Source organism: Podarcis melisellensis (assembly GCF_964234715.1).
Source record: "Podarcis melisellensis genome assembly, chromosome: Z".
Taxonomy (NCBI): Eukaryota; Metazoa; Chordata; class Lepidosauria; order Squamata; family Lacertidae; genus Podarcis; species Podarcis melisellensis.
The window spans coordinates 21,866,657-21,885,586 of NC_138547.1; the positions used below are offsets into that span (position 1 = coordinate 21,866,657).

Here is an 18,930-nt window from a genome sequence, read left to right on the forward strand (position 1 = left end):
CTTCCAATCCTCTTCCACCTGTTCTTCTCCTTGATCTCGGATTCTGCCGGTCATTTCTGCCAGTTCCATATAGTCTATTACTTGCATCTGCCATTCTTCCAGTGTGGGTAGATCTTGTGTCTTCCAGTGCTTTGTGATGAGTATTCTTGCTGCTGCTGTAGCATACATAAAAAAGGTTCTATCCTTCTTTGGCACCTATTGGCCGACCATGCCCAGGAGAAAGGTCTCTGGTTTCTTTAGGAAGTATACTTAAATACTTTTTTCAGTTCATTATAGATCATTTCCCAGAAAGCCTTAATCCTTGGGCAGGCCCACCAAAGGTGAAAGAATGTTCCTTCCGTTTCTTTGCATTTCCAACATTTATTATCGGGCAGATGATAGATTTTTGCTAGCTTGACTGGGGTCATGTACCACCTGTAAATCATTTTCATAATATTCTCTCTTACAGCTTGCCAAAAAATTTTGACCCAGCCAGGGTGGCAAGGACATGGCTGACCACTGGCACTGGGTATGCGTGGGCCGTGAGGCGTTTATGGTACATTTGTAGTCTGCGCAGATGCGGACCGAACCATTAGGCTTGATGGGTGTGACGATTGGGGTTTCCTAGGGGGCATTAGGCACCGGCTCCAGCACTCCTTGCTCCACGAGCCGGTCCAATTCCTCGTCTATATGAGGTTTCAGGGTGAACTAGACCTGGCGGGCCTTGAGCCTGACAGGTCGTACTGTGGGATCAAGCTGTAGAGCAAGGGGGGCCGTATACTGTCCCAATTTCCCATCAAAACCCCCCGGAAATTCCTTGCATATGGCGTCCACGTCCACTTGTAAGCTAGTGTGGTTCACCCCGGTGACAGCTAGCCCCAATGGTCCAAACCATGCCAATCCCAGTAAGCTAATGTAGGGGCCCTTGACCACAAGCAAGTCCAGTTGCCGCGTCCACCCTCGATATTGCACCCTGAAGGTCCCCAACCCCATTGTGGGGACCTTTCGTTTCTGGAAGTCCTGGAGGGTGAATGGGGCTGGGCTGAGTTTGGGACCCCCACTAGGACACAGTTTCCTTAAGGTCCTTGCCGAGATTATGAATAGAGATGAACCCGTGTCAAGCTCCATGCGGCACGGGACCCCCTCTATCTGTACCTCTACATAAATTTTCTCTACGTTGGGGTGGGGCAACTGGTATACCTGGAAGTCTGTGAGCTCCATCGAGTTGCCTTGGTGCGTTGGGCCCTGGGGCTCTTGAATCGGTCATCTGATGTCTGATGTCGGGTGGGCTGAGCCCGACACACCCGAGCGATGTGTCCCAATTTTCCGCACTGCCTGCACTCTGCGTTGCAGAAACGGCAGGTCCTCCTCTCGTGACTCTCCCCCGCAGCTTGCACAGTTCCCTCCTTCTCATCGAGGCAGCCGTTGTCTGTGCGCTGCTTGAGTGCACTGCTGTACTCAGTGCACCTCCTCCCTGTCAGATCCTGAGTCGTCGGTGAGGTCTTCGTGGTGGACCCTTGGTTGGGGCGACAGGCTTGGCCGTGCCTCTTGCGTCGACCTCTTGGTAGCTTCTGTTGCCAAGGCCTCCTCCAGGGCGACCTGGAACGTTAGGTCCTTCTTAGTGTAGAGGCGTCATTGCAGCTTCTCATCCTTCAGGCCACCGACGAGGCGGTCACGAAGCATGTTCTCCAATTCTGAGAAGTTGCAGAACCGGGCGGCTTGGCGGAGAGAGGTCACAAACCCAGTTATGGTTTCCCCAGGGGCTTGCCGCTTTGCGTAGAAGGCCTTTCGACGAGCCACAACTGAGGGCTATGGCAAAAAGTGCCCCTTCCGCCATTCCATTATTGTTTTGTAGGAACAGTAGCAACATCTTCAGGCCCAAGGAGAGCCCGGGCGATTTCAAACGTCTCCTCTCCGCAGACGCTGAAGAATATCGCCCTCTTCTTGGCATCTTCTTCATCGGTGACCCCTTTGGCTTCTAGGAGGAAGGTGAAACGGGAGGCATACGCTTCCCAGTCTCTGGATGCTGGGTTGAACAGCGAGAAGCTGCTGTCAGTTGCCATTCCGAGTTCCTTGGGTCCCGCAGCTGAAGCCTGGATACACGGTGCGAGGCAGCGGTGTGGCAGGTGGTGGTGCTGCAGTGCTGTGTGGCAGTCAGCTCAGCAGGATCCCACCTTCGTAGCCAGTGAAATATACTGAAGAGTCGAGAGTGGATTTCATGCTCTTTATTCAGTTCATAGTGGTGAGGAGGGAATGAAAGTCCCTACATTATTTACACAATGGGTTGCACGTGATTGGCTAATTCCAGAATTCTCCTATAGGCCAATCAGGTTGTGGATTCACTTCTATCTGGAGTGGATTGGGTGGCTCCTGCCGACCAATCATACTGCTGCATTGTTCTAGGACCAATTAGACTGCTGCATTTTGGATCCTATTGTTCTAGGATCAATCAGACTGCTGCAGTTTGGATCCTATTCAACTCAGTACATAACAACAGCTATATATGATAGTAGGGCTGATGGAAATGTGGTCGTGCTGGCTGTGGCTGATAGAAGCCCAAACATCTGGAGGGCACCAGGTTATGGAAGGCTGCACTTAAGAATCTGTCTCCTCCCAGGTGCCTTCGAGACATTGTTCAACTACAACTGGGCTGATGGGGGTTGGAGTCTACTAGCGTCTGGAGGGTGGCAGGTTTAGGGGAGGCAGCTTTGAGAGTTCCTTCAGAACCCTTAGCATGCTACACCTCCCATACCCTCCAACATTTCTCCAATTAAAATAGGGATGTCCCATTCCATAATAATAATTTTACTATTTATACCCCACACATCTTTCTGGGTTGTCCCAGCACTCCGGGCAGCTTCCAACATATATAAAAACACAAGAAAACATTAAACATTAAAAAAACCCTCCCTATACAGGATTGTCTTCAAACAGCTGATGGGCTGGATAACTTCATACCCTCAAGCATTTCTCCAATAGAAATAGGGACATCCTAAGGAAAAGTGGGACATTCCAGGATCAAATCAGAAACCAGGACAGCTTCACTAAATCTCTGGTAAATAGGGACACTTGGAGGGCCTGCACCTCCTACTGGGGAAGCCATGACAGTTAAGAGTGGTGAAATGGCAATATACCTTTCTGGTGTAAATACTAATAGTATTCACAAAGGATGACTATCTAAGGCACTAGTCATTAAAATAAATAAATATTAAACCAGAACATACACTTCAACGTGTACACACAAAGTAGAAACTGGGCTTTATTTACATTCCTTGGGGGAAATTCTTGTTAAGTGTTGGAGGGTGGTAACATTTTTTAATGGATTTGTTATATTTATAAATATTAATATATGTATTCTCAATATCAATATCAATATTGTATTCTCAGATAAAAGTAAGAGTTTACAAAGGATTCCAAATGACTACTAGTCATGATGGTTATATGCTACCTCTGGTATCAGAGGCAGCATGCCTGTTGCTGGGGATCACAAGCAGGAGAATGATGATATCTCCGTGTGCTACTTGAGGGCTTCCCATAAGCCACAATGGGAAATCAGGCACCGGACAAGACAAGTCTTTTGGTTGATCCAGCAGGCATCATCTTATGCTTATGGCCACTGCATAGGGAATGTCTGCACTGATGGCTTAAAATAGGATTAGATAAATATATGGATAAGGCTATCAATAGCCATTGGTCATGATGGCTATATATTACCTCCATGCTCTGAGGTGGATTGCTTAGAAGGAAGGGAGTGCTGTTGAGTTCATGTCTTCTTGTGGCCTTCCCAGAGGCATCTGGTTGGCCATTCTGGGAAATAATACACTGAGTGGATCAGTTAAGTCCTTTGAACCAGCAGGGATTTTATGTTATACTGTGCATTACCAGTCAAGGGCCCAGCTTCACAAGATGTTATTTGTCCATGGAGGTCTGCTTGTAGTAAACTACCCTTTGGGGCAGGGTGGGGTAAGCAGCCAGGTTGGTAGCATGTTCTGAATTGCAGCTTTGCAGTTCCTCTCTCCAGAATAAGAGAGTAAAGGTTAAGCTCACTTATTTAAACACATAACCAGGCTTTGGAAAGGAGGACTCGAGGACCCTTTCAGGTTCCTTACAGCTGCTTCACAAAGCCCAGCACCTCACTTACCTGACTTTGGAAAGGCAGCATGAGGGGTGCAGAGGAAGGCAGTCAAATGTAGCTGAAAGCTGCCAAAAAAAGGTCTCAAGGGCTGTTTATTGGAGGCTTTCCTGCCCCACCGCCCGGCATCGGGACGATGCCCCGATGCCGGGCGGCTGGGGGAGGCGTTCCTGCCCCACCGCCCGGCATCGGGACGATGCCCCGAAGCCGGGCGGGGGGGGAGGCTTTCCCGCCCGGCCGCCCGGCTTCGGGACATCGTTCCGATGCCGGGCGGCTGGGGGAGGCTTTCCTGCCCCACCGCCCGGCATCGGGACGATGCCCCGAAGCCGGGCGGCTGGGGGAGGCGTTCCTGCCCCACCGCCCGGCATCGGGACAATGCCCCGAAGCCAGGCGGGGGGGGGAGGCTTTCCCGCCCGGCCGCCCGGCTTCGGGACATCGTTCCGATGCCGGGCGGCTGGGGGAGGCTTTCCTGCCCCACCGCCCGGCATCGGGACGATGCCCCGAAGCCGGGCGGCTGGGGGAGGCGTTCCTGCCCCACCGCCCGGCATCGGGATGATGCCCCGAAGCCGGGCGGGGGGGGGGAGGCTTTCCCGCCCGGCCGCCCGGCTTCGGGACATCGTTCCGATGCCGGGCGGCTGGGGGAGGCTTTCCTGCCCCACCGCCCGGCATCGGGACGATGCCCCGAAGCCGGGCGGCTGGGGGAGGCGTTCCTGCCCCACCGCCCGGCATCGGGATGATGCCCCGAAGCCGGGCGGGGGGGGGAGGCTTTCCCGCCCGGCCGCCCGGCTTCGGGACATCGTTCCGATGCCGGGCGGCTGGGGGAGGCTTTCCTGCCCCACCGCCCGGCATCGGGACGATGCCCCGAAGCCGGGCGGCTGGGGGAGGCGTTCCTGCCCCACCGCCCGGCATCGGGACAATGCCCCGAAGCCGGGCGGGGGGGGGAGGCTTTCCCGCCCGGCCGCCCGGCTTCGGGACATCGTTCCGATGCCGGGCGGCTGGGGGAGGCTTTCCTGCCCCACCGCCCGGCATCGGGACGATGCCCCGAAGCCGGGCGGCTGGGGGAGGCGTTCCTGCCCCACCGCCCGGCATCGGGATGATGCCCCGAAGCCGGGCGGGGGGGGGGAGGCTTTCCCGCCCGGCCGCCCGGCTTCGGGACATCGTTCCGATGCCGGGCGGCTGGGGGAGGCTTTCCTGCCCCACCGCCCGGCATCGGGACGATGCCCCGAAGCCGGGCGGCTGGGGGAGGCGTTCCTGCCCCACCGCCCGGCATCGGGATGATGCCCCGAAGCCGGGCGGGGGGGGGAGGCTTTCCCGCCCGGCCGCCCGGCTTCGGGACATCGTTCCGATGCCGGGCGGCTGGGGGAGGCTTTCCTGCCCCACCGCCCGGCATCGGGACGATGCCCCGAAGCCGGGCGGCTGGGGGAGGCGTTCCTGCCCCACCGCCCGGCATCGGGACGATGCCCCGAAGCCGGGCGGGGGGGGGAGGCTTTCCCGCCCGGCCGCCCAGCTTCGGGACATCGTTCCGATGCCGGGCGGCTGGGGGAGGCTTTCCTGCCCCACCGCCCGGCATCGGGACGATGCCCCGAAGCCGGGCGGCTGGGGGAGGCGTTCCTGCCCCGATGCCGGGCGGCTGGGGGAGGCTTTCCTGCCCCACCGCCCGGCATCGGGACGATGCCCCGAAGCCGGGCGGGGGGGGAGGCTTTCCCGCCCGGCCGCCCGGCTTCGGGACATCGTTCCGATGCCGGGCGGCTGGGGGAGGCTTTCCTGCCCCACCGCCCGGCATCGGGACGATGCCCCGATGCCGGGCGGCTGGGGGAGGCGTTCCTGCCCCACCGCCCGGCATCGGGACGATGCCCCGAAGCCGGGCGGCTGGGGGAGGCGTTCCTGCCCCACCGCCCGGCATCGGGATGATGCCCCGAAGCCGGGCGGGGGGGGGAGGCTTCAAAAGCCGTCCGGGGGCTTTGGAAAGACAGCATGGGGAGAGGTGTGTGTCAAATTTTCGCTATGCTACCACCATGCAACAAGGCAGTGTGCAGCCCGTGGGTTCTGTGTCAAAGTACAGTGGTGCCTCGCAAGACGAAATTAATTCGTTCCGCAAGTCTCTTCGTCTTGCGAGTTTTTCGTCTTGCGATGCACGGTTTTCCATAGGAATGCATTGAAAATCAATTAATGCGTTCCTATGGAAAAAGCCTTCCCCCGACCTCTTCTGGCGGGCGGCATTTTAAAATCGCCCGGGACAGCGGAGGACTTCTCCGCTGTCCGGGGCGATTTAAAAGCCCCTGGGAAGGCAGGCAGGGGGGACAAAGGCTTTCCCGCCCGGCCGCCCGGCTTCGGGACATCGTTCCGATGCCGGGCGGCTGGGGGAGGCTTTCCTGCCCCACCGCCCGGCATCGGGACGATGCCCCGATGCCGGGCGGCTGGGGGAGGCGTTCCTGCCCCACCGCCCGGCATCGGGACGATGCCCCGAAGCCGGGCGGGGGGGGGAGGCTTTCCCGCCCGGCCGCCCGGCTTCGGGACATCGTTCCGATGCCGGGCGGCTGGGGGAGGCTTTCCTGCCCCACCGCCCGGCATCGGGACGATGCCCCGAAGCCGGGCGGCTGGGGGAGGCGTTCCTGCCCCACCGCCCGGCATCGGGACAATGCCCCGAAGCCGGGCGGGGGGGGGAGGCTTTCCCGCCCGGCCGCCCGGCTTCGGGACATCGTTCCGATGCCGGGCGGCTGGGGGAGGCTTTCCTGCCCCACCGCCCGGCATCGGGACGATGCCCCGAAGCCGGGCGGCTGGGGGAGGCGTTCCTGCCCCACCGCCCGGCATCGGGATGATGCCCCGAAGCCGGGCGGGGGGGGGAGGCTTTCCCGCCCGGCCGCCCGGCTTCGGGACATCGTTCCGATGCCGGGCGGCTGGGGGAGGCTTTCCTGCCCCACCGCCCGGCATCGGGACGATGCCCCGAAGCCGGGCGGCTGGGGGAGGCGTTCCTGCCCCACCGCCCGGCATCGGGATGATGCCCCGAAGCCGGGCGGGGGGGGAGGCGTTCCTGCCCCACCGCCCGGCATCGGGATGATGCCCCGAAGCCGGGCGGGGGGGGAGGCTTCAAAAGCCGTCCGGGGGCTTTTAAATCGCCCCGGACAGTCCCGGGGCGATTTAAAAGCCCCCGGTTAGGCAGGCAGGGGGGGCAAAAGTCTTTGCCCCCCCTGCCTGCCTTCAAAAGCCGTCCGGGATAGCGGGAAGCGCTTCCCTGCTATCCCGGACCGCTTTTAAAATGCTGGCGGTGGGGAGCAAAGCCTTTCGCCCCCGCCGGCCTTCCTGGACCTCTTCTGAAGTCCGGAGGGGGGGGAAGGCTTTGCTCCCCACCGCCAGCATTTAAAAAAAGGTCCCCGAGATTTCCCTATGGGCTTTCGTCTTGCGATGCAAGCCCATAGGGAAAATCGTCTAGCGAAGCGTCGCAAAAACCGAAAAACCCTTTCGTCTTGCGGGTTTTTCGTCTTGCGAGGCATTCGTCTAGCGGGGCACCACTGTACTCTTGCAGTCCACTTGGTGGGAAAAGTTGGGCGACCCAGGGTAAAGTCTGCCTTGTGATACAGAAAGAAATTGTAATTCCTATGGTTCAGTAAATATGCATAATGCTCACGCTGTACCTGGTTCAAAATTAATCTCAGTAAGAAGCTTCCCACATCACTACTCTTTGTATGCAAGTGTAAGGACAATAAAATATCTTTACCAGCTGAATTTCCTCCAGTCATACAGCCGTTTAGGAACTCAGTAGCCAGGGGGGGTGTTTTTTCTAGACACCTGTTGTCCTTCCTTTGCCAGCCCCCTTTATCCATATTTACTAAGAAATAACTTCTTCTTCTTCTTCATTAAATTTGTATACCACCCTTCATCTGTAGATCTGAGCAGTTCATAACATAAAATTACAATATAAAAAACACAAAATATATAATTAAAATAATAACAAAAACGAACTAGTAAGCTTCCTCCTTCCACAATACATTTAAAAGGGCATTAGATGTTAATCAGCCAAAGGCCTGGTTGAAGAAGAACATTTGCTTCGGGCACCTAAAAGTGTAGAAGGTGCCAGCCAAATCTCCCTGGGGAGAGTGTTCCACAAATGGGGAGCCACTGCAGAAAATGCCCGTTCTTGCATTGCTTCCTGTAGAGGAGGACCATGAAGAAGTCTCAGAGGATGATCTCAGGGTCTGGGTAGATTCGTATAGAGAAATCCCCTGGAGACCTACTCCTCAATGAGAAAGGAAAGAAATTAAGAAAGAGACCAACAAAAGACAAGGAAAAGTGCAAATATAAACAAGAAGAAGATCTGCAGAAGGGGCATGGAAGAGATTTAAGAGCCTCGGACATAAGACTACCAGGTTGATGGACTAGATGGAATGGACAGTAAGGACTGACATAACCCGAGACCAGGAAGAAGGGACGTTGGATGAAAATTGGAAGAGTCTGTAAAGGAAAATTTTTCTTTTGGGAACTAGTGTAAAATTAATGAATATTAGGGAGAATGTTGGAATGAAATTGTCTGGCTTTAGTAGAAATGATATAAGGAGTTATGTATAAATAAGCATTACGTTTTAAGATATTTTATGGTAAGATAAGGTTAAATAAAGTAAGGCAAATTGAATAACAGAATATGGTGAAAGTTGGAAAGGATGTCTAGAGTTAATTAATTGGTCAGTGAAATAACTAATTAAGCTAGAATATAAAAAGTAAAAGCAAAAATGGAAAGGATTTGCTGTAACAAGGATTGAATTAAAATACAAAAAAGGGAGGTGTGAGGAAGTCAGGGAAACAGGCAAACGAAAGATAGGGTATGGAATGACTGATTTGTTTTTAATTGTTTTATTTTTCTGTATTTTGTATCTTTTTGTCTCTTTTCCTTTTCCTTTTTACATTTTTGTATTTCCTCTGAAATTTTAATAATTTTTTTTTTTTTTTTAAAGGAGAAATGTGGCCCATGAGGTATTGTGGTCCTGAGACATTTAAATAAGGTTACCGCTCCCCAGTGCCTAAGAAACTTATTTTTTGTTACTACTGAGCTTATTGGGGGTTTTTTTTAATAGTTACTGATTCTAGCAAGAAACCAGTTTGGTTTCCCTGCTTCACTTACTTTTATTATTATTTGTTTATTCCATTTATATACTGCCTTTCCTCTTAGCTAGTGGGAGTTGTAGTTCAACAACGTCTGGGTTTCCAAGGTGAAGAAAGGCAGTTCTAGCCACTTACATTGGGAACCAACTACAGTATTTGGGATCTGTTTTTCTTATTATTATTTGATCTCCGAAGAGCCGGATTAATGAATAAAAGTAAATAAGGGTTGTGCACCCATGGTTCTCCACTCCACCACCTCTACATCCTACCCTGCGGAGTAGACCAAGCAGATGCGTTACCAGGGATCCGAGGTGACGCAGCGCGGCTTCTGTCTCCAGCCACGCGTTCCACCCACTTCCGGTGCCTCTCCTTCCCCTCTCTCTCTATCCTCGGCTCCGTTTCCTGTCCTCCGGCGCCCCGCGACTCTTCTTCCCCACCTCTCTGTGCTCGCCAACATGGCGGCGCTGAGGGCTCTGTCGGCGGCGGCACCGGGCATCTCGCCCGGTGCGGCTGCTTCTCCGCGGCATAGACTACTGCTGGCTTCGCTGCTGTGGCGGCCGGCGGCGGGAGCTCACTCGTGGAAGTGGGGGCGTCCGCCCCGGAGGATATCGCAGGTGCGCCGGTGGGACTGGAGCGGGCGGAGAGGTGGTCTCGCTCCGCCGCGGGAGGGTTGAGAGGAGGCTGAGGGGCGGGGAACGTCCTGAGGGGACCAAGGTCGGTTATTCCGCGCGGGTAAGACTTCGGGGAGATTGTAGTCGGAGGGTTACGAGGGTGTCCCAAGCGAGAGTCTCCTAAATGCGAAGCTGTGTGTCCCAGCCCTGATGTCTCTAAAAGAGGATTAGGTCATTCATGGAGGGTGATAAGGATCAATGCTTTCTTTCCACAGTGGCTATGTCCTTCCTGCATGGCCAGAGGCAGCAATACTTCTGAATACCAGTTGTTAGAAACCTCAGGCGAGGCGAGTCCTGCTTGCGGGTGTCCCCATAATAGGCACCTGCTTAGCTTCTGCGAGAACAGGACTAGGTGGGCTATTGGCCTGATCCAGCAGGCTCCGCTTATGATCTTATGTAAAACCTAGTTGTTTGTGATCAAGGGACAGCAACGAAACTTTCCTCCTCCTCTTTCCTGGAGTGAATTCCAAGTTGTAAGCTCCTCTAGGTAGGGCTCTGGTGCTTTGCAAACTGATATTGTAGTGCTCTTTCGTAATGATAATAGTTGCTGCCGGACCGTCCTGGGCCTATGTAGATAAGGGCAGCTGTGGATTCTCAAAAGCTGGGCTCGGTGGTAATGTCCCTTTTACTTTTTCCCACATGGTGGAATGTCTGCTGCCTGTGTGGAAATCATTTTTTTTTTTAAATAAATTTTTATTGAAGTTTCCACAAATTTTTATCACAACAAAGAAAAAACACAATAACAAACAGAAAAGAAAAAAGACAAAATAGAGAATACAAACAGAAAACACGTATAGATTCAATTTTTACTTTCTTATAGCTTACTTTACCGACTTCCTCATACCTCCCCTTTCTGTATTCTAATTTCTGATTAATTTGTCAGCAAATCCTTCCCTTACTTTTAGTTTAATTTTAATGTTATTCGTTTTCTTTAAATTATCCCTTACTGCTATTAACTCCTTATTTTATAATCCAGCGTCATTTTATCATTAATTTTACAGTATTTCTTTAGATAATCCTTAATTTTTTTCCAATCTTCTTCCACCGCTTCTCTTCCCTGGTTTCGGATTCTGCTCGTCATCTCTGCCAAACCCATATAGTCTATCACCTTCATCTGCCATTCTTCCACGGTGGGTAGATCTTGCGTCTTCCAGTACTTTGCGATGACTATTCTTGCCGCTGTTGTAGCATACATAAAGAAAGTTCTATCCTTCTTTAACACCAATTGGCCAACTATGCCCAGGAGAAATGCCTCTGGTTTCTTAGGGAAAGTGTACTTAAGTACCTTTTTCAGTTCATTATAGATCATTTCCCAGAAAGCCTTAATCCTTGGGCACGTCCTGCCTGTGTGGAAATCAAAAGCTGCTGGTGTGAGAAAAAAACTTTGCCCTCTGGTCACTTAGATGGCCCAGACCCACACATGGGCTTTATGGGGAGAGGTGCAGTTGTGTATCTGCAGATGTAATAGCAATGTACTGTACAAAAAATAAAATAAATAAAATAACACGGCTCTTTGGGGGCAGACAATCCAGCCATTTGCCATGTCAGCAAACAAACAAACAAACAAAAAGCCTTATTGAGGATCTTATTGCAAATGTAAAATGTTGGTACTAGTATATAATGCCCAGTGCTTTTTTTCTAGAAAAATAGGTGGTGTATCTCACCATGAAGTTACTGCAGTAAGTGCCACACTTTTAAAAAACAAAATAGAGGTGCTGGTACTGCATACAACTTGAGTACTCCCTGAAAAAGCACTGATGATGCCCTACATAGTAATAATCATATTAACATTTTTATTTTGCCCTTCTTCCCAAAGGAGCCCAGGGCGGCAAACACAAACAAGCAATTAAAACATCTTAAAATAATTCTAATACAGTGGTACCTCGGGTTACAGACGCTTCAGGTTACTGACTCCGCTAACCCAGAAATAGTACCTCGGGTTAAGAACTTTGCTTCAGGATGGGAACAGAAATCGGGCGGCGGCAAAAGGTGTGGCGGCAGTGGGAGGCCCCTTTAGCTAAAGTGGTGCTTCAGGTTAAGAACAGTTTCAGGTTAAGAACGGACCTCCGGAATGAATTAAGTTCTTAACCCGAGGTACCACTGTACAGACCTAGCCTTGGGAACCATGTTCTTGAAGGGACACTTTTCCCCATGTGTTTTAAACTGCATTTTACAATGAGAGTTATATACCTTTCTTGTAATACCACTGCTATGGATGTCTAGGAGGCTGCATATGTGAAAGGGGTTTCTCTGTGGTGGACATTTGTCCAGACTTTTGGAAGGTGATGGGTACACGTAGGCTCTGTGATTTTATAATGAATAGGGTTTCATCAGATTTTATATTCTTAGCTCCCCTGGGCACCTTTTAGGGAGGACATTTGGGCTATAAATTTAATAAATACACTCTATATAACCCTGGGTATCTATTCAGATAAATTTTAATTATTAAGTGTAGAAGGAGGTTTCCCCTTTAATGGAAACTGACAGGAGACCAATGAAGAAAGAGAAATGTATCAAATAATCCTGTCCATCAAAATAAAAAATGTATCACCTTTTACTTGTTTTTCACATGACATTTACTTTTACCTACTGTGATATTAGGGAAGCGGGTGGCACTGTGGGTTAAACCACAGAGCCTAGGACTTGCTGATCAGAAGGTCAACGGTTCGAATCCCCGCGACGGGGTGAGCTCCCGTTGCTCAGTCCCTGCTCCTGCCAACCTAGCAGTTCGAAAGCACGTCAAAGTGCAAGTAGATAAATAGGTACTGCTCCAGCAGGAAGGTAAACGGTGTTTCCGTGCGCTGCTCTGGTTCGCCAGAAGCGGCTTAGTCATGCTGGCCACATGATCCAGAAGCTGAACGCCGGCTCCCTCGGCCAATAAAGCGAGATGAGCGCCGCAACCCCAGAGTCGGCCACGACTGGACCTAATGGTCAGGGGTCCCTTTACCTTTACCTTTACTGTGATATTGTTTATTTTAAGAAATAGATCACAAAACAAAAGTACATATAAGGGTGATTCCACGCCAAATCACCTGATTTTAATACTCAACCGTGCTCACGACTCAGATTTTCTTCAAAAAAAATTTTTTTCTGTAGATACCTATGAGATAACCTCAAATTAATTTTTTTTAAAAAAAATTTGGTCCAAAATTGGAGGCAGGAGAATTTTTTTAACATTTCAATTTTTGCTTGATTTAGGCTAATGCGATTTCTGTTTAGGAAAAAAACCTCCTGTTCTGCTTATTTTTCAACCAATTGGGCTTATTTGGGTATCAAAATAAAGCTAATTTTTGTCTCTTTCAAAATAAAGTATAAAAATGGTATTAAATGCTACAGAAAAGGGTCACCGACCATTCATAGTGAATTTTAGTCATTTTATACCTCAGTAGGTTCAATAAGCCATAGCGTGCAAACCACAACTAACACATGTATCATACCTTTTTTTTATAGAATGGGCTAACCATGTACTTTTTATGTTTTATAAATAAGTGTGTTTTTGTGGTTATAAAATAAACTGATTTTGAAGTAATTTTTTTAAACATATATATATATGTGTGTGTACAGGTTTAAGGTCTCTTTGAGCCTGAAATAACTCACACATTCATGAGAATAGTTAAAATTGCACTCTTTTATGTTACACTATCATCTGATGTTATTTTTACATTATTTCACTGTTAGCTTACCTTTGTGGTGAAAGGTTACATCATACTTTTTTCCAATTTCTGCACTTGTTTGTGGACCTTACCGTCTATGACATACATCCTTCCTAGTTGATGATGAAGGAAATGGAACTTCTCTGATTATATTTTCATAGGGCACCCAGCAGCAGTCATTCTTAGTTGGCCAAAAATAGGTTGGTAAAGGATCAGGTGGACGCATGAACTGAACTTTAGCATGAGTGTAATGTAATGCAATATATTTTATGAAGAATACAATGCAGTATCTTTTGTGAAGGATTATTTATTACAACAGCAGTTATAAAGAAGAAACGTGAGACACATAGAAAAAATGAGATATACAAAAATTCTCACCATGTCAGTTAATACTTAGTTGGGTAACCTTTGGCCTTCCCATGGAGTGAACCAAGTTTTTTAGTTCTACAGCTGTAATAATGTGAAACCAAGATTGAATTGTTGCCTCTATTAATTGGGTTTTATTGCCGGGTTACTTCCAACCATCAAGTTTCTTTAGTTGGCTCCATAGATTTTTTATTGAGTTCAGGTATGGGCTATGTATTTGGGGGTATTTTCATTCCCATTAATGACTCAAATTCTGCCCACACTTTTTGCTGTCATACAACCCCAGATCATAACACTAACTGGGTGTTTCACGGTAGGTGTAATGCAAGTAGGATGTAAATCTTCTCCGATTCTCCTCCTCGCATATTTCATGCCATCACTACCAAGCAAGGAGATTTTGGTCTCATCTTCCAAATAACACTGCCCCATTGTTCCACTGTCCAGTTAACATGCGCTTTAGCCCAGTTTAATCTTTTCAACCTTTGTTTGAGAGATAGCAATGGCTTTTTCCTTGGAATTCTAGCATTTAGATCATATTCCTGCACTCTGTGCCGAACAATCCTTGCACTCAACTTCACATTACATTGCGCCATGTCATCTTGTATACACCCAGATGATTTTCTTCTGTCATGTAGGCACAGTCTCTCAATTCTTCTATCTTCACTTGCTGTTTGTGCACCTTTTCCTGCCTTTACCAGTCTGATTTTGCAGTGACTGAGTCTCCTTATACCTCTTCAGAAATTTAGAAATGCCACCTTTGGTTAAGTTTCCACCAATTTTTCTTCTACTTTCTTCATAACTGTAGCCTTGTTCACTTAGTACTACTATTTTACATAGTACTTTCTGGGTGACCAGTCAACTCTTTGCACCATTCCTTTAATTTTATTATGTTTTACAAGCTCAATAAATGAAAGAACAAAAAAACCCCAACCAACTTGATAGCAATCACAAAACACACTGACAAATGTCCTTATTTATGTTGTAATATATAATCCTTCATAAACGTTATTGCACTACATTCTTCATTAAATTATCTTTCCATTGATATATAATTTTATGATATTACTCCCAAAAAAGTGGTGTTATGAGCCATTATTGCTAAAACAAGATGATACCTGATTGGCTCTCTAAACACCCCTTTTTCTGGTTATTTGGCTATAACTTTTGGTAGAATACAGATAATGGAACAAACTTCATTGCATTACATTCTTCATTAAATTATCTTTCCATTGATATATAATTTTATGGTATTACTCGAAAAGAAAGTGGTGTTAGGAGCCACCAGACTTTGAAAATACACTTTCTCCAAAAGGTTTCTACAATTTTGGCCACTAGTGTAGAATGCTGCTGCCAGAGTTTTGACTGGTATAGCTAAAAGAGAGATCATATTGTTACAAAGGTTGCGTACCACCCCCAATCTCTGCCAAGTTGTAGCAAGATTTCAGAGGGTTCCTGGTGCTCACCCAGTGTTGTGTTTCTCTTGGGAGACCGAGGCACAGCGGAGACTACTGTCCTTAAAAAATGTGGTTTATTTTACACTTATTTACACCTAAAGCCTTCAGTGGAGGTGGCACAGAACATTATCCCCCAAGAGTGTCCCTGATGGAGTCTTTCAATAGCTTCAAGTGAGTTTGGGTCCAAAGCAGCAGCCAGTCATGGCCCCCAGTCTCTCAGTGCAGCCTCCTCCTGTCAACATTGCATGGAGTCCCCCCCCCCTCTTTGTTTCCAGAACACCTTGCCAAAAAATACCTCCCCTTCCATCTGTTTGTTCCCACCTTCTCCAGACTGTTTCTTTAAAAAGGACACATTTTTCCTTTGCTCCCTGTAACATCCCCCTCCTAGCTCTGCTATTTCTTTTGCTAACTAACACACAGCTGGGGAAGGACAGCACCTGCATGGTCAATTGTTCTTTAATGGCCCACCACTTAGTTTTCCTTGTGTTCTTAATGATATCACTACCAGTGGTCTCCTGAACAGAACTGATTCAGCTTGTATTTTAAATCTAACATCTTGCATCTTCCCTTTATTGTCCAAAAATCAGCTAAATTCTACCACATTATTTATTTCTGACATGCACTAACTAGCAGTTATGGATGCCCTTGCACCCCCAAACTCTTTTAACCCAGATCTGTAACAATATTATACTAATTGTCAAATAACTGCATTAGCTGCTTATTCACTTTCAAGCCCAATTCAAGAGGCTTAAGTATAGCCTTAAAGCTTTAAGCAGCTTGGTACTTGAACACCTGAAGGAGTATCTATCAGTCTGCTCAAACTTTAAGACCAGCGGACAGATCTCTTCTTCACATTCCTCTGTTGGGGAGGCTGAGCTTTCTCTGTGCCACCACCCTGTTTGTGGAATTCCCCCTCCTTACAGATATGTCAGGGGCCAGTACTGTTGTCATTTCAGTGTCATGTGAAGATAGACATGTTTGCTCAGGCTTTTAGATTTTTAATAGGTGAGCATTTTATCCATTAACAAATTCTACATCCCAGAATTTATGGAAAGTCACAAATGTTTAAAGTGGAGTCATAGTTCTTTAAATATGTGGTGTGAATGTGGTCCTTTCACAGGGTTGCCATTAGGACAGAATGAGTGGGGGTGGGTGGGCTTAGGGAATCATGTTCACTAACCTAAGTTCTTTGGAGGGAAGGTGAGTTAAAATATATGGATCCTGTCACTACCATACTCTGCTTTTGTGGGTTGATTCAAACAAATAGATGAGTATCTCAGTCTTGAAAAGAAACTTGAAACTGTTACTACCTCACAAATACTTCATATACCAACATTTACCAATCATTGGTAAAATCAACATTCCAGTTTACTAGAGGTTCACTCTCAGGCTCTGTAAGTGACTGTTTCAATAACTGGAACAACTAATTACACCTTTAGCATTCTTGGCACATTCTGTACTCTGAAATGCTTTCCAGAAAGTAAATTATTTGCTCTGGCTGTTTGCAAACTAGTCAGCGTACAATATCCTCTCCAGTTTATCTGCTTTGTAGTACTGCTCAATAGTTTCAACCCTTGTCTATCTGTTTTATTGACATTTGTTCAGTGATTCTATCCTCCCCTAGCCTCAATTATGAATATTTATTTAGACTAGATTAGTATAAGTTTATAAGTCAAAATTCATAGTTGCAGTTGAATAACTATTTAGGCTTTTAAGAATATTTGTTACATCAAATTATACTCATGGTTTAATTAATGATGTTTAATGAATTACTTTGCTTAGGGGAAAAACAGAACGAAAGGAAGTACTACTTCACCTAGCATCACATAAGTAACCCACAGGCTATATCAGTGGCTGTTCACTGCCTCCAGTATCAGCCTTTGAATACCCACTGATGGAAATCAAAAGTGGTGAGGGTGCTGTTGTGCACATGCCCTGCTTGCATTCTTAGCATAGGCATCTGGCTGGCAACTGTGAAAACAAATGTTGTACAGGATGAACCTTTGGTCAGATCCAGCAGGGCTCCAAATATGTCCCCAAATGCATATTTGGGTAAAAAGCGAGTCCCAGCTCTGAAAACAATGAAGCTATTGAGTTAGATCAGTGGCTGCTTCCAGATTTTGGAACTCATTCCCAAGAGAAGTTAGACTGGCTTCCACCTTGCACTTCTGCTGGCATGTGAAGACTTTCTTGTTCCAACAGACTTTTGGAACTGCTTTAAATTAAAGAACTGGTGCCTTTTTTTGTAATTCTTTGTATGGTTCTTGTTTTTATCTATAAGCTGCCTTGTGCCCCTGTCAGGGAAAAAAGCAGGGTAGTAGTTGTAGTAGTAGTAGTAGTAGTAGTAGTAGTAGTAATAATAATAGGCTATTTGAGGGGAAAGCGCTGAAGCAAAGTCTTGAGTGCACAGTCCTGTGTGGAGCTGTCCAAATGCTGAGGGTAGGCTCCTTAATAGAAATCTAGCATGATTAAACAGATCCCTTTTTACATTTGCCAGGGTATTAAATAATGATGCCAACTTGGCCACATAGTATTATTTCTTGTAGCCTTTCTAGTTTTATGATCATTTATATTTGCTTTCTGCTACCTCACCACTGGTTAATCTTTATCCAAATAAAAAAATGATGAACTTTTAGAATATGTTCAAGTAAATTAACATAGTTTTTAGCTAATTAACTTATTTTAAATAGAACAGTTGAAACAACTGAACTAAGGCACTGAACTAAGGCACTGAACTAAGATAAATAGGTGTGCCTATTTTTCTCTCCAAAGTAGCTATAATACTCGAAGTATTGAAAGATTATATGAATATAAGAATATGTCCTTAAATCTGTTTTGGCCAAAGTGTGCAGAAAAATTATTCAGTTTTGTAAAACAAATTAATCTACCATATTTTTCGCTCTATAAGACACACTTTTTCCGCTCAAAAAATGAAGGGGAAATGTGTGTGCGTCCTATGGAGCAAATGGAGAGCGAGAGGGGTCGGTGAGCACCGACCCCTCTCGCTCTCCAGGCTTCGGGGATAGCCACCTGAAGCCTTTGGAGCGCAGTGGGAACTCGGGCTGCACTCCAAAGGCTTCGTGTTCCTTTTGCTGAAGCCGGGAGAGCTGCGTCTTGAAGCACGACTGGCGGGGTCTGCGCACTTGCCCCGAGGCAGCTTGGCCGGCTGGGTGGGCTGAGGGAACTCTTCGGCTATGCAGACAACGTGCGGCATCACCGCCTGGTAGCTCGAGCAGATGCCCATCAGCTCTGTGGGCTTGGCAGCGGTGGCAGCCATCAAGCGCGGAAAAGAGAAAAGCAGCAAAAAAGGGAATGCCGAGAAAGAGCGCGCACGCCAGAAAACCAACACCCCGAAGAGCTCCTTGCACTTGGGTCTCGCTTTGTGCTGCTGCTTATTCGCTGCCTTGAGGCGTTTCTCTCTAATGCAAGGGAGACCCGGGCGAAAAAAGTGGGAAAGCCGCCGGAGGTGGGGCGAGAGGGTGGCTTCTGCTGCTTTGCAGCCGCAAAAGTGAGCTGGGGAGGAGGGTAAATCCTGCTGGTGGCGGCGACTAGCAGAAAGATGCGCGCGCTCCGCTGGTGTC

The 18,930-nt window shown here is 48.2% G+C and overlaps 1 protein-coding gene and 1 long non-coding RNA gene across 2 annotated transcripts in view; one reads left to right on the plus strand and one right to left on the minus strand.

The window, feature by feature from the left end:
• Positions 1 to 18,930, minus strand: part of LOC309362329 — a 368,586-nt gene that overhangs the window by 267,415 nt on the left and 82,241 nt on the right. The window lies entirely within an intron of this gene.
• Positions 9,619 to 18,930, plus strand: part of ABCB7 (ATP binding cassette subfamily B member 7) — a 50,450-nt gene continuing 41,138 nt past the window's right edge. The window contains exon 1 of the mRNA XM_081897815.1: positions 9,619 to 9,819. Within this exon, the coding sequence (XP_081753941.1) occupies positions 9,661 to 9,819 (159 nt within the window). The 5' untranslated portion in view covers positions 9,619 to 9,660. The remainder of the gene's footprint in view (positions 9,820 to 18,930) is intronic.